Source organism: Drosophila simulans, chromosome 2L, assembly GCF_016746395.2.
Source record: "Drosophila simulans strain w501 chromosome 2L, Prin_Dsim_3.1, whole genome shotgun sequence".
NCBI lineage: Eukaryota > Metazoa > Arthropoda > Insecta > Diptera > Drosophilidae > Drosophila > Drosophila simulans.
Genome location: NC_052520.2, coordinates 6,056,124 through 6,071,058, shown reverse-complemented (window position 1 = coordinate 6,071,058; position 14,935 = coordinate 6,056,124). Strand labels below are relative to the sequence as shown.

General features: G+C 44.1%; 1 protein-coding gene across 3 annotated transcripts; it reads right to left on the bottom strand.

Annotated features, from left to right (window-relative positions):
* Positions 1-825: 825 nt before the first annotated feature.
* LOC6731173 (Krueppel homolog 1) lies at positions 826-13,847 on the bottom strand. Of its 3 annotated transcripts, none has more exons than XM_016179640.3 (4): positions 12,654-13,847; positions 2,764-3,467; positions 1,330-2,681; positions 826-1,248 (listed from the first exon to the last, which is right to left on the bottom strand). In XM_016179640.3, exons 2-4 carry the CDS (start codon positions 3,448-3,450, stop codon positions 930-932), a joined length of 2,358 nt encoding a protein of 785 aa, XP_016023719.1. In that variant the 5' UTR covers positions 3,451-3,467; positions 12,654-13,847; the 3' UTR covers positions 826-929. The 3 variants fall into 3 exon arrangements, with proteins under 3 accessions (XP_016023719.1, XP_016023720.1, XP_002078331.1); XM_016179641.3 differs by lacking the exon at positions 12,654-13,847 and adding an exon at positions 4,628-5,032; XM_002078295.4 differs by lacking the exon at positions 12,654-13,847 and adding an exon at positions 4,181-4,340.
* Positions 13,848-14,935: the final 1,088 nt, after the last annotated feature.

Below are 14,935 nucleotides of genomic sequence, written 5' to 3'. Positions count from 1 at the left end.
TTTGTTTATTTCACGCTTGTTTATTGATTTTCAGATTTCATTTGCGTTTTTTCATGCAATATTTGATTTTAGAATTTAAATCTATGTATTAACTCTGCGTTTACAAAAACTATGCTGACGCTCTTAATTATATTTGTTATCTTCTGGTTTGAAAATGTATATAAACCTAGTTATGCTTGCTTTCTTCTTGTTTATCAGTTCAATATTCTCCGTGTGTAAAATTAAAGTTACCGATCCTTTCTCCTCAGTTTTCCCTTATTTAGTGTATAAAATGCATATAAAATGATGGGTACATGATGTCCAAGATGCTGTTGACACTAATCGTGGAGGGGAAGGAAGAAGTTTGGCGAGCAGAGTTCATAATAAATAAGTATTATAGGTATTTTATAAATATTAAGCGCCAATATGGCCATGGTTTTTCGTTCTCATTATTATGTGTATATAGTTTTATGCACGTAACTTATTATTGTGTACGGTTTGGGTTTGGGTTTGGGACTCGTTAAGTGATCTTTTATATATAATTAACTTAGTTATGCTAATGCTTAATACGCATAATGCCAATTGCTGCAATTTGACTAAGTGACAACACAGGAAAACAAACTATACCTACATTGTATATGCCAAACTAAAATGAAATTTTGCAATATGCGGGAAACTATTTTCAAATCAAACATTCAACAAAACTCGGATCAAGCCAATAAAACGTAATAGGAGGTAATATTAATTTTAAAACAAATTTTTTTTCCCTTTTTAATACTTTTGGCATATTCATTTTCGCTGCTGGAAAACTATCTCTCTGCCATATCCATACGTCTCTTTACTTTCTTTTTCCAGGGCTAACCCCGAACCTCAGAGAAAAAACTTAGGCTAATTTCAGTTAGAATTTGTTTGGACAGTCTTAATGCTGATTGGGGATTGACCTTGGACCCCTAGGAGGCCTTGGCGAACTGAATGACCGAGCTCATCCGCATCACCTTGGACCCGGGTCCATCCCCGGCGCCAACGGAAGCGGCGCCACCGGCGGCGGAGGAGCCATCTCCGCTAGCCTTCTCCGAATCCACCTGACCGTCGTCGCCCTTGTTCATGTAGTGCTTGCGCTTGCGCAGCGGCAGCGTCATCACGTTCCGGTCGGCCATCATCAGGGAGTCGCTCTCCGGCGAGGAGCTACGTTCCGGCGACTCCGTGCTGGAACGCAGGCCGATGGCCGCCTCCACGCGTCGCACAATGTCCGGTTCGGGTAGAGCGGATCTGAAGGGGAGTAACGAAACCGATTTAGTTATGCTCTTAGGGAAAACGGAAGCATCCGACTTGGTGGACCAAAATACTCACTCATACTTGGGCACTGGTGCATAGCCCTTGTGCAGCCCGTGGCGAGCGAGATCACCACGCTTGAAGTGCTCGATCAGCACGGTGGCTTCATGGGTGTCATCGTAGTTGGCCGCCAGATCGCTGACATGCAGAGTGGGCACCTGTGGCTGATGGTTTGGCGACGGCTGCTCCGCTGGAGGTAAGGAAACGTGGCCGCGGCGCAACTGCATCATTTGCCAGGCGGCTGCGTGCACATCCTCATCCTGCACCTGGTCATCGTTGTCGTGATGGCGACGCGCCATGCTGGCCGCTTCGAGCAGGGCGGTTAGACCAGCGGCTTGCGGCTGCAGCTCGAGTAGACTTGGCGGGGCCTGGTAGTAGTCCACAGTGCTTTCTGGCATTTGACCCTGGACCTGCTGCATGCTCAAATCTGTGGGCTCCTCGTCTGCATATGTGCTGTGGGCGGGCTGGGCGCTGGACACGCCGCTGTCCCGGCTCAAGGCATCCGCCTCCATCTGGGCGGGCAGGTAGTGGGCCGACGTGGGTGGTGGCGAGGCCATGCTGCTAGCCGATGGCGAGTATGTGGAGCTGAGTGAGCTGGGCGAGAGCGGCGAGGAGGTAGGGATGGAAAGGGTGGCTGCACCGGTTTTGGAACCGCGCGGCTGGCGAGCCTGGCGAGGTTTCTTTGTGGCCGGTGGCGAGCTGGGCGGCGAGTGGTTGCTGCTCTCGGAGTTGCTACTGACTCCTTGCAAGGACGGCGATCCGGCGGAGGAGCCTGCGGACGTTGATGCTGCTGCCGACGCAGCCGCCGCCTCCACTTCGTCGTCGGGTACTTCGTTGGCATGGCCCTTGATGTGGGCCTCCATCTCCTTCTTGTTCTTGAACGTCTCGTCGCAGATGGTGCACTTGTAGCACTTGGAGCCGTAGTGCTGGACGCGGTGCAGCTTCAGCACATGATTGTAGCCAAAGTCCCGGAAGCAGATGTCGCAGTGGTAGGGCTTCTCGCCCGTGTGCGTCCGCGAGTGCACCTTGAGCTGCTTGGAGCAGGTGAAGCCTTTGCCGCATCCCGGCTCCGGGCACTTGTACGGCTTCTCGCCGGTGTGCGTGCGCATATGGATCACCAGCTGGCCGGACTGGATGAACGTCTTCTCGCACACGGAGCACTTATGTGGCCGCTCACCGGTGTGGATGCGCATGTGGCGGTGCAGCTTTCCGGAGTGCTCGAATGCCCGTCCACAGACGTCGCACTTGTACGGACGCTCCTTCGTATGGATGCGCCGGTGCACCTGGAGGTTCTCCTTCACACTGAACAGCTTGTGGCAGAACTCGCACTCGAATGGCCGTTCGCCAGTGTGGGTGCGGTAGTGGCGGATCTGCAAGCGAAAGAGATATTTTTATTAATATCACTGATATGGTAGTCCAAAAACTTCAAATCTCTGTTTGGATGACACTTACCAGCCTGGCGGGAACGGCGAATGTTTTCTGGCAAACATTGCACTGATAGGGATCTGCTCCGGCGGCCACATTGGGCAGCGGCTTGATGGTAGGGCTCTTGGGAATGCCCACCGGCAGACCCGCATCATTGAGCTCGATGGCTGCGGTTGAAACGGGCACAGCAACGCCGGCTCCAGAGGCGCCATTGAGCGACAGATCTTGGTTCTTCGAGTGCGACTTGGTGTGTGAGGTGTGGGCGGATTTGCTGCCAAAGGTCATGCCACACTGGTCGCACTTGAACTGCGGCTTGCTGGCGCTGGGCTTGCGCACCTGCGACACCACAGCTGCCGCCGCTGGGAATCCGCCGGCGGGCTCTGTCTTGATCCGCTGGGCAGATGGAGCTGCCGTGGGTGCTGCGGTCGTAATACTTTCATGTTGCTGCTGCTTCTGGTGCTGCTGGATGGCCAGTTGGTAGCTGACGAACTGCTGCTGCTCCTGCTGCTGCTGGTCCTGCAGCTGCAGTTGCATTTGTCGCTGCTGCGGCGTCTGCAGCAGCTCGTAGTGCTCCTGCTGGCCGCCGGATGGCGGAACTCCTAGGCCCACGCTCGTGGTCGTCGCCGTTAGTGGAGGCGGCACCTGGAGGCAGAACTGCGCCTGACTAGATTGTTCCGTTTTTATGAGCAGCTGGTTGGCGGAATAGTAAACCATTTTGGTTGTGGCTGAATCTGGAAGAGGGCGAAAGAAGGAGCCACATTAGATTTTTGACCAGAAAAACTAGTTTGATAATAATAAAAAACATAAATTAGATACTCTTTTTTTATGAAATTTACTGCTTATTAGTTATATTAACATCCTATTGGTTGGTTTTTGTGGTTATCCAAAGCTAGATTAACCATAGTATAAGGTCTAACTCCTTTCCCCCCATCAATTCACAATCTGCGTCTCAAGAAAAACACGGAAACAGATAGAAAGTGCAATACGGGTGGTTAGGAAAAGTCTCGTAAGAGCCAAAGGAAAAAAGGGCGTAAAGGGGAAAACCCACCCCGTGAATTTGTGCTACGCACTTTCTGTTATTGCCGGCCGGGGTTTTCCAAAATAAGGAAAACCTAGCGAGCTTATGGGGGGAGGAAAGCGAAGGCGCAGGAGAGTGAGAGCCAGAGGAAGTGGGAACAATTTCATTGAGAACCCTGCCTCGAAAATGTCCCACTTGGGATATTTGGGAGACAGCATTACGAATCGTACGGTTTCCAACCGGCATTTCCCGTTGCCATCCTGCTCGCTCCCACTTTCTGTATCAGTCTCGCTGTTGTATTTTTTTTTGTTATGATAGTATGAACCCCACAACTTCCCCCAAAACAAGAATTGCGTATACCAAAACAAAATGGCGTCGTGAGGGAACTTTTTCGGTCGGAACTTTCACGAAAAGCATCTCAATTACCTTTCGCCGGCGATTTTTTGACGACAACAGCCTTTGCCGGACTTTTGGATATATCGAGCAGCTCCGTGCCCGATTTCTTGAGAACATCCTTAATCCAAATTTGTTTGGGAGCCCAAGATTTTGTATCATTCTTGCTTTCAGTCATCTTGCTACTGCTTCACATGGGCTTCCTACTAATAATACTTCTTGATTGTTTAAGTTCAATCATTCAATTGTAAGCAAGTCTAGTTTATAATATAGTTTATAAGTTTGTAGAGATCTTTTCTTATTTAATGTGTATACTTGAAAAATTTATTCATTGATTTGGGTTTGCAAAATCAGACTTCAGCGCTGAACTCGTGTCAGTTTCTCAGTATCAGTCCCTCGATTTGTATATCAGCAGTCTTAAGATTTATTCATTTATTTTGCTCGTTTCATGACATTTTCAGACAAGGATTTTCATTTGACGCGTGATTTTCTCCTTGATCAGGTTCTTCTTGATGATTTTGATGATTTTCTTCAAGTCCTTCGACTGTTGCACGGGATAGGTGTGTTGGTAGTGCTGCATATTCTGCGGAGGCTGCTGTTGGTGCTGATGATTGCGGTATTGGTGGTGCTGACCGCCCTGGCCCGTGCCCTTGTTCATACGCATTTTCCTGAATGATCTCAAAATGTCGTTCATTGAAAAGTCGGTCATTTTCGAGGTGTGGACCACACACACACACAAGCACACGCACAACACCCGTACAAACAACACTTAACGGAGTAGAATGGGATTCAGATTATGTTCACATCGCCGCTCCCGAGGTTTTCGGTTCGATGGTGTAACGGAGACTGGTGGGTGAGTTCCCGAAAAATCAGCCTCAAACCCTGTCACGGAAAAACCAACCACCACCAACAAGAATGGTCCCATTAGATTCGAAATTTCCCTCAATTGGAAAATGTTTGAGTGCGATGTCAAGGGAAATTTTCGAGTGTTTTTTTTCGAGTTTGAGTGAATTCCGACTTTTCCGATTACATTGTATTTTACGGTGCACCAAAATTTCCCCGAGCTCAGGGAAATTTCATTGGTATCTAAGTTATCTGCGGCGTTTATTATTTCAGACTAAATGGAAAATATGTATACAAGCATTGAACTTTGAACTTTGAAGTGATGTAATTAGTTAAGTTTTCATAGATAAGATTCTAGTATTTGAGCCATAAATGCAACGAATTAGGCAATAAGTTCTGATAGTTCTTATCGCAGTCTTATTGTTATTATTTTTCAAGTACCAAAGTCCAACTTGCTTGCCACACTTAGCATACCAATTAACTAACAATTGCGACAACTATACGTTTAGAGGCTACAATATCTCAGGGATCTATCGAACAATCCATCTATTGAAAGCCAACGACCAGTTTCCACCTTCAACAAGCGAACATTTATAAGAAACCCTCCCAAAAAACAGAATGAGCACGAGAAGCAAATGTTGAAATACAAAAGTTTCGGTGAAGGCAGGTTCAAAAAACTTTATCGGCTTTCGTTGTTATTGTGTCTGAATGTTTATTCGGCTGGCTGTGCGTTAAACTAGCGCAAAAGTTCATTAACATTCGACACAAAAACTATTTCGGAGTGAGTGTGGTGTTGTTGGAGGGCAGAGAATGATCACCGATCCCCCGATTCGTGCGCTCGTGCTCTTTTGGGCTGCCCGACCAAAAAGTTTCTGAAGGTATGAACGACACAATATTTTTTGAGGGGGAAAGATACAATTATCTCTTATGAGTTGCTTCCCAAAACGGCGGCAGCTAGAGTGGGAAAACCGAGGGGAGGGGGTCAGCTGTGGCTCGGAAAAGTTGAAGTGCCGTTATTTTGTTGGGATAGCTCTGAAGTAAAGCGACTTGAAACTGGTCTTTGATGGAAGTGATCGCCGTGTTTGGATAGATCAGTAAAGTTGCTTGGCGGTCAGTATGGAAGCTAGATACAAATTTATACCTAACAGATACCAGATTGAACATGGAACGCTTAAACGAAACTAAACAACTAACAAGAAGTCTTTTTATTTAAATTATAATTCAATTCACTTAGGTTCACTTCCAAAAATACACCCTATTTACACATGCATAGCTGTTTTACACGTGGAGATACATACGCCGAGATACAGATACATAAATTGAGTTGGTTTGGATTCGGTGTTGGTTTTTGGTGTCTTCTTTGTGGACTTTTGATGGGGTCATTGAACACTTAAATATAAGCAAATTGTAAGCTTTTCCCTTCGCTTCCCCCCTCGAATCGGATTTGTTTATAAACTTATTTCTGCTTCCGTCGGGAGTATGTATTTCAAACGAAGGATTGCGGTGCCATTTCACATATTCTAGCTAAGGTTCGATGAGCCCCGATAAGATAAGGCAATATAACACGACACGTTCGCCGTTTTTCAATTCATGAGAAGACCCTCAATGAAATTGTACACTAAAGTTAGGGTTCTAGGCGGACTTATCAAACGAGAACTATCAACAGCGATAAGATATTGAAATTAAACCAATGAAATTGGAGAGACTGGAAATCCCGTGGTGCGGAATATGGCCGGAAGAATTGAAAATTCCAGTCTAAAGCACTATTATTAACCTTAGACTAAATTATGAACATACTAAATATTTTAAAATATATAGATATTCTATTTAAACAGTTTATGTCAATACGCATATGAAAAGTGTACTTGTAATATCTTTTTGAAAACAAAGTCAGTTTTCTATATATTCTTTGCATATGGAATAGAAAAATGAGAGAACGAGAGCTGTACTATTGAACGAAATACGCCAGATTTAGAAATTTTAGCATTCCACTTTGGTGTTGTATTTATATTGCGAAGGTCTAGACACGAAGTCTGAGCTTAGGCTGCGCTGCTGCCGCTCTGCCGCCGCTCTGTCGCCGCCTCTGCCGCAGTCTGCGTCGGCGCTGCCACGCACAAATTGCGTGGGCGAAGTGGTTGGGTTGGCCTAGGTCAAAAAGCAAAGACACGCACGCAGGCAGGCAGCAGCGAGTTACAGTTACAATGAGCGAGAACGCCTACACACATACTCGCAAGGGTTGGTGTAAAAAGGTGTCGGGGGGCGCTTCATAATCGCTAAGCTGGAAAATGTGGCGTAATATTCCCAAGTCACGTTGCGCTAGTTGGCGAAATTGAATATTATGTATATGCTAGAATGCGAATACAGATCTCACATACATACATAAATTTAGAGGCACAATGCAATATGGGGAATTTGTTGGCATAATTTAATATCTCGTATACATAACATAACATAAGCCTTTTAACAATTTTTAGTCCGTTAAGAAACAAATTTTCAACATTTTTAAAAACACATTTTTGCTAACAAATAAGATCAAATTCCCCATAGTGCAATGACGTGTTTTCACTTTTTCAACATCTGTATACATATCTCAATATGTACGTACAAGCATTCATATATACTGATGTACATACAATTCACAAATACAGAATTAAGAAATGGCGCAGCCAGGAAACCTTCCCTTTCGTTTGGCCATCCGTCCTACACCCCACCCACCCACTGGGCGTTGTTGTTTGTGTTGTTGCTGCCACTGCAACAGTCACCGCAAACAACATTGCTTACTCATTGCAGAGAGCGTCAGCAAGAGAGTGGGGAGAGAGGAAAAAGAAGAAGAAGAGCGAGCCAACACGCGCATTGATTGTGAGGCTGTCGAAAACTCGCGCACGACCTCCTTACGGCAGCCCGTGTTGCTGCTGCCCGACGAGCGAGTCGAAAACCCATGCACGCCCTCCACGTGTAGTTCAAGTTCAAGACAACAGCGAGAGTGTGAGGCGAGTCGGCACGGCGCACACAATGACAATGTCGCGAGTGTGAGAGTGCAGTCGAATTCGAGCTCTGCGGCCGCGCTGCCTGCGTCGACGCTGCAGTTGGCGCTGCAGGCGAACTTTTTCTATGAATGTTTGTGTGTGTGCAAGGTCTAGGTAACTTTGCATTGCATACTTTTTTGAAGGATTTAGTTAAATTTTGAAGATAAGGTTTAAAATTAAATATTTAGAAATAAATTTATGCATATTTTATTAGACAAGGGTCAGAAGTAGGAAACTTCTTAAAAAAACTGGTTTAACTGCAGTTACAGAATTGCCTAACGCAGTTCCGCTTCAGCTTTGACTCTGCTCGATAAAACGCTGCCATCAGCGGCAAGCGACGTCGCTGGCGACGAAGCAACCTCAATCCAGCCAAGGGTTAACGAACTACGAAAAAAGCTCACAGCGATATTTTTTCAAAAAGTGTAGAGAAAAGAGATCCAAAAAATACGTACGAGTGTCTTGGTGCCGCAAGAAGCCCCAAAAAACACTGCCTTTTGGGGGGCGGGGATTCGGATCCAGATACAGATGCAGATACAGATACAGACACAGATGCGATCGGAGCTGGGCAACCACAGTCAATACATAATGTTTTGTGAAAACCCCAAAATAAGTACGATAAATAATACGAGAACAGATCCCAAAAAAGAAGCAACAAAGGGGCGGCATGCACAAGTGCCGCCTTTACGTGCCGAATTTTGTGTTCTTTGTCCGAAAAGGGGATTGAATTCACTTTACATACTCGTTCCTTTTGTTCTGGAACCAAATTGAAACACGGTTTTTACGGCACCACCTTAAAAATAACCAGGTACACGCATTCGGTTGAACTTTTTGTTTTTTTGGGGGAGTGCCGAAGCTTTCGATACTTTTGGAGCTGCATTAGGGGAGGGCAAACGAGTTAGCCGTAAGCTTCCGGCATTACGGATAACACTCTGACTAACGAAATCGAAGGGCCCATCATTCCGGGGGCGTGTTGCCACAACTGGTCGAGTTTAAGTGATCTCGATCCGCGAACATCAAACATCAATTTATATTCTACACCAGTTACTCAGTGGAAGATTCCAAACGTTTGGTGTGTATCTTGCAGATACATTGAACATTGCAGAAGGAGTTTCAGTATGTGTGTGTTATTTTTTTGGCAAAAACTAGTTTGACAGGTTGATTGACATGAACCACAAAAGTGGTGCCAAGTAGTTGTTAGAATGCACTTTATTGAACTAGCTTCTCTTGATAAATCACATTGTTATGAAATATTCACATATTACTGGCCATTTTCGATACCTTGAACTTGAATTTCGCAGCAGCGCAACTGGCCTTCAAATGAAGCTCGGTACAGTGAGCACTCGGTACGACAGCGCTCAACGTTGGCGTGTACAGCCAACGAGCAGCGTCAAAAGCTGACGCGACGCTGCAGTCTTGTCCTTGAACTTGGCAAACATTTTTGCTGCTGTATTTTGCGCACACACACTCGTGCAATTCGCCTTCAAATGCACACAGCTGCAGCTGCAACGAGGGCGCATTGTTAATGTATTGCGCACAAATACATATTTACATGCACCGCGCTTATATACAAATTTGCGTATCTGTGTGCCACACACATACGAGCATAATGTGGCCACAGTAATTTAACGTTTTTATGAAGAACATTGAATAATCATTGCTGAACTTAAAATACATTTGCATTTGTCAGAGTGAGATGACAATACATTTTCTTTAATCACGAGCCATTGTTGTTTCGGAATTTCGCAATTTTATTAATTTGCTCAACTTCTGAATTTTGAAGAATTTTCTAGGTCCTTCATTGAATTCTAGGTATAATTTAATCAGATGCAAACACTACTTATAACACTTAACGAATTTCGCCAACTGATGAAATCTTTGTAATGTGAATAGTAAAATTCGGAGAAAGGCCATCATAAAATATTATTCGCCTTCTTAATAGATAACAACAATCTAGGAATCATTCACAGCTGTGCTTCCAACTTATCAGGGGTTTTTTGACACGTGTACCCTTCTTAATATCAAATAAGTTCCCAGGAACTTAAGTACATTTGAATAACGAAATTCACAAAACACTGACCATAGAAAACGTTTTTGGCAGAACCGGCAATTAGAAACAAGACAACAAGAAAGAGAACATAAACTGCTATAAAATTTGTTAACCAAGGTCAACATTTTTTATTTATAAAAGTATCAAAAGAGCAACAATTGGATGGGCGAGAGGGGGTTGGGCGAGCGGTCGTACATCCTAAATATATGCATATATGTATGTATGTATGCATATACACCACTCGAACTTGATAAACAAACAAGCGATAGCAGCAACAACGCTTCTAAAGAACTTCCAAAACGGCACCAGTAACGAATTCACGAAAATATGGCGGATTTGATAGGATGGGCGGGGCAGGGGCACGGGGGGGGAGCCATGGGGGTGCCTATAGAGATACAGAAATTTTTGGCAGCACACACAGATACGCGCGAACACGCATACAGAGGCGCAGGTTTTACGCATGTCTGCGAACCGGCTTTTTGCGCTTTATTCCCCATTTGCGTTAGAATATCTCGACTCGAGCCAGTGCGTTGTGTGTATCTGCCAGCGATACAGATACAGATACAAATACAGAGCAACAAAAGTCTCCCTAGTTGTTGCTGCCGCGTTCCAACATAAAACTCAATGGGGTAGGCAAAGGGTAGCTCACCTAATCAGTCGAATAATCGAGGGTTTCGCCACGAGTTGGTCATGTGACTTGGTCATCGCCACAAAATGTGGCAGAAAATATGGAGACTATATAGCGAAATGCTATATAGCCTGCATGAAATCAGAGAATGCCTGATAAGGCCTTCGCTTCGTTTGTGCTTTTCGCTTTCGCTGATATTTGATCACAGTTTGCACATTTATGACCAGAAACCACCGACATTGCTGCTTCGCACTGCTCTAAAAATAAATTCCAGTTATAAATATCGCTTATTTGGTTTATTGCCAAGGTGCCAAGTTAAAAGTGCTAAGAATAATTGCAAAATACAATCAGATGCAAAGATACAAAACGATACGATTAGAAAGAGCAAACTTGATATGCTTTTAAAGTGTTTATGGATGCAAAAAGTACTTCAAAAGATTGAAAATGGTAAAGATACAATTCGATTGTACTTCGCCTGCCCTATCGACCAGCAGTCACTATCACTAGTTAGCGTTTCCGCCTTCCAACTTTTTTATTGCGAAATCGTTCATATTTAGTAAGCTCTATAATCGGGCAGTTCGTTCGCATATCGGTCATATATCTTGGCATCCCCAGCACCATACAATCTGAGCACGGCACCATTCATAAAGCAGCTGCTCCCACATACAGCGTACATTTGAATATCGCCGAAGTGATTTGATAAGAGTTCGGTTGCCCAGCCCAATCCCAATCCCCATGAGTGCCAACAGGTGGAACGTGAATGAACGCAGCTACGACAACCCAAGTGAGTGCGGCCCGAAAAGAAAGAAAGAAAGACGTATCAAAATCAGCTCGGTAATGCCCGCGATAGCGATACCAGCATTAACTTATTGTGTTTTTCTTGCTTTATAATCGGAATTTTTGTTTTTGTGCCCTGTGCGACGACAATTTCCTGTGAACATAAATACCTCAATATCAATTCTCCCAGATTAAAACAGCAAAGAATTTTTTTTAGCAACCTACTCGTTGCTGCCACTTTCCGATTATTGGGACTCGTTTATTTCTACTTTCGCCCGAGGTTGGCACTGACCTTCGGACACAAAATTGGCAAATGATTTGATAAAAAGTGTGATAAAATCAAATTTATGTAATTTCTGAACAAAGCTATGGATCTGAATTTCCAATCCAGATTATCGTCAAAGCACTTGAAGTGTCATGGTTATTTGCATAATGCTTTGGTTAATGCCCAAATCATCATTATACCGAATGTAATCGAATCGTTATAAATGTTTTGAAGAGCATATCATAAATGCTTCAGCTTGTCAAGGCTTTCCCTTTCTATGGCGCTTCTAGTAAACAGATCACCTGTTGATATGGTTTTGCTATCACAATTCGATGGCATGATCCTGTCAAGTGTTAAGACCCCAAATAAGTGACTCACCACATGAGTCACCAATGCTTAGGAAACCCCTCTTGAGGATCGATAGAGTCATTATCAAAAGTGGCGAATACCTAGAACGATTTATATTAGCCTATTGTCATGATGACTCAAAAGGTCGATTCTTAAGCTAATTGGGCTTTGAGTCACCATGAAACAGCTGGTAAAGTAGCTGTGGAGGTGTGTTTTTTGGGACTTTTTTCTATGTGCCAATAGATACTGCATTGCGGTAATGGGTGAAATGACCAGAGGAAATTAAACGAGTGCATCATGGGGCGTATGTGTGATTTTTTGTATTGATTGCGTATTTATAGATCTGTTGTGATACTTTTTCGGTGCTTATCATTGGCGTGCCATATTAAGTTTGACGTAAATTGCGGGACATTTATAGGAGAAGTCGTTGAAATCGAGTTTACGAAATGTTAAACAATAAAATTCAAGAAAAAATTTAAAAAAATGAAGTTCCCTCTTTTTACTTTCGAACAAATATTAAATGATTTTAAATATATTGATAATTTTGAATGGACTTTATGCAAAGAACTCACCATAAAATTGTTCTATAAAATCCGTAGAATTCAGTTTATAAGTCCTTCTCGACCGCAATTGGTAATCCAAGTTGGCTTCTTGATGTGTGATCACTTTTTTGCTTATTTGCCGATTTTTCCTTTTTTTTGCAAGTTCTGAGGGAGTCGCGCGTCCAAACACGCAAATCGACCAGAGGCAAGTGTTTTCCGCCTAAACTTTTTCACTTTTTCACTGCGCCGCGTACCGTAATCGCAATCGCTGCGACAGTTCTCTGCTTCTCTCTCTGTCTCTCCTTTTCGCACTCGCCAATGACCAATTACAAAACTCACTGAGACCGTTAGAAGAGGAACGTTTCTGTTTTCCGTTTAGCAGTGCTATTTTTTTTGTTATTGTTATTGTTGGTGGTAGCTGGCTAGCACTGAAAGGCGCTGAGCAAGCGATCGTACGTATACTTGATGTTCGGCATTCGGGTGCGCGCTCGGGTTCACTCGGCTCTCTTCGGGCGAGCCACTCGTCGACAACCTTCGGGCTTTGATATTATAAAATTATTATTTTCAAGTTTAGAATCGTGCTGCTCTCTTGCACTGATGTTGCTATTGCTTTTGCTATTGTTGTTCTTTTCCGATTTCCGTGAATATGTTCTAGTCACGAGTGTGTGGTCCGATGTGCGTGTGTGTGTTTCTGTGTGTTTATTATCTGCTGAGCAACTAGCAATCGTTGTTGTTATCTCTGCGCACATTCACACGCCACTTTAAACAATATTGACCTAGGTTGTTATGTAGTATTCGGGCTACACATACATACATATGTACATACAGCTTTACTAATTCACTAATTCTTAGCACTTCCTATCTCTGCTTGTGTCAGCTCGCCGGAAATAAACTTAATTTCGGCTTCCCGATATATCAGAGCTGTCAGTCTTTAGTTGTAACGTACACACAACGTAAAAAATTGATTTAAAAATTGCACTTGCGTTGGAAACTATAACACTTAACGACCACCACTTTTCTTCTACTTCATAAGGCAAACGAGATCGATTGGTAGGTAGTATTTAACGATTTGATTGGGTTCTTTGCGATTCGCAGCTGCTGGGCATTAACTTTCTAAAACTACTCGAGGTCCAAGTTCTCCTAAAATTCGGAGAACGAACGTCCGTGCGCGTTGCCTGCTCGTCGAGAAATACGAGAACCGAAAAGTTCGACGAGAACAAAGCTCGCGCTGGCAGCGGCGTCGGCTGCGCAGCCAGCGCAGAACGAAAGTCGCTATGCGTGTGTGTGTGAACCGGCATTTGCCGCAGCTGCCATACATACACACACACACGCACAGAATAAGTTAATAAAGGTGGTTCGCCGCCTTCGCAGTTTTTGTATATTTTTGCAATGGTTGTTGCTGTCTCTGGCTCTGCTGGCACCGCTCAACTTACTCAATAAAATTTTTATTATGATATCGCCGCACACGTAAAAAATGTCGACGTTTGGAATGGTCCGAATATCAGATTTGTTAACAAAGAGTATGGCCGTTTCAGATAGCCGCTGATTTGCCAGTCACCGTGCAAGGGTCGTCATTTTGATTAGATTCAGATAGAATATGCATATAAATAGCTGCCCCTCAAAATCAAATGTAAAGTAAACATTGGGGTCCAATATTCATGCTTAGGAAATTAGAAATATTAGATCTCTGCTGGATTATTATTTATTGTTAAAATACAGTTCAACATTATTCACTTAAAACAATATATTTATCTATATTTATAAATACTATTAACCATTTATACGTGCTACAATGTTCTGGCTCCCAATCGCAGACAGCATTTAATCCAGCCACCCGCAAAATGCATTCGCATTTTGTTTTATGTACATACATTTGTTATTACAAGGAGTGTATTGACCTGCGATTTCTTTTGTGGCGACGATAGCGTTGACAAAAATGAAAATGACAATATTAAAAGAATGGCGTGTATAAATAAACGGCGCGCTGCAGAATTCGGAGAACCGAGAAATTTCTTAATTTCCATGGGCGCAAAAGAAAAAGAAAGAGCCCAGCAATTTTTGTTTTTTTGGCGGCGAAGAAAGCCGAACGCATTTCCTGCGCTGCTGCGGCGCTGCCACTGCGCTGCTGCGGCCAACGCCAAAGAGGGGGGTGTGGATCGCGGGGGTCAGACGGTGCAATAAATTCGGGCTTCATCCCTCCTGCGACAACAGCAACAACAACCAGCAGCAAACTCAAGCCCAAACCCCGAAGGTCTGGCAACTTGCAGAAAGGGGCAGCTGGCAGAGTTCGCGTGGCGGCCGTGCAACGATTT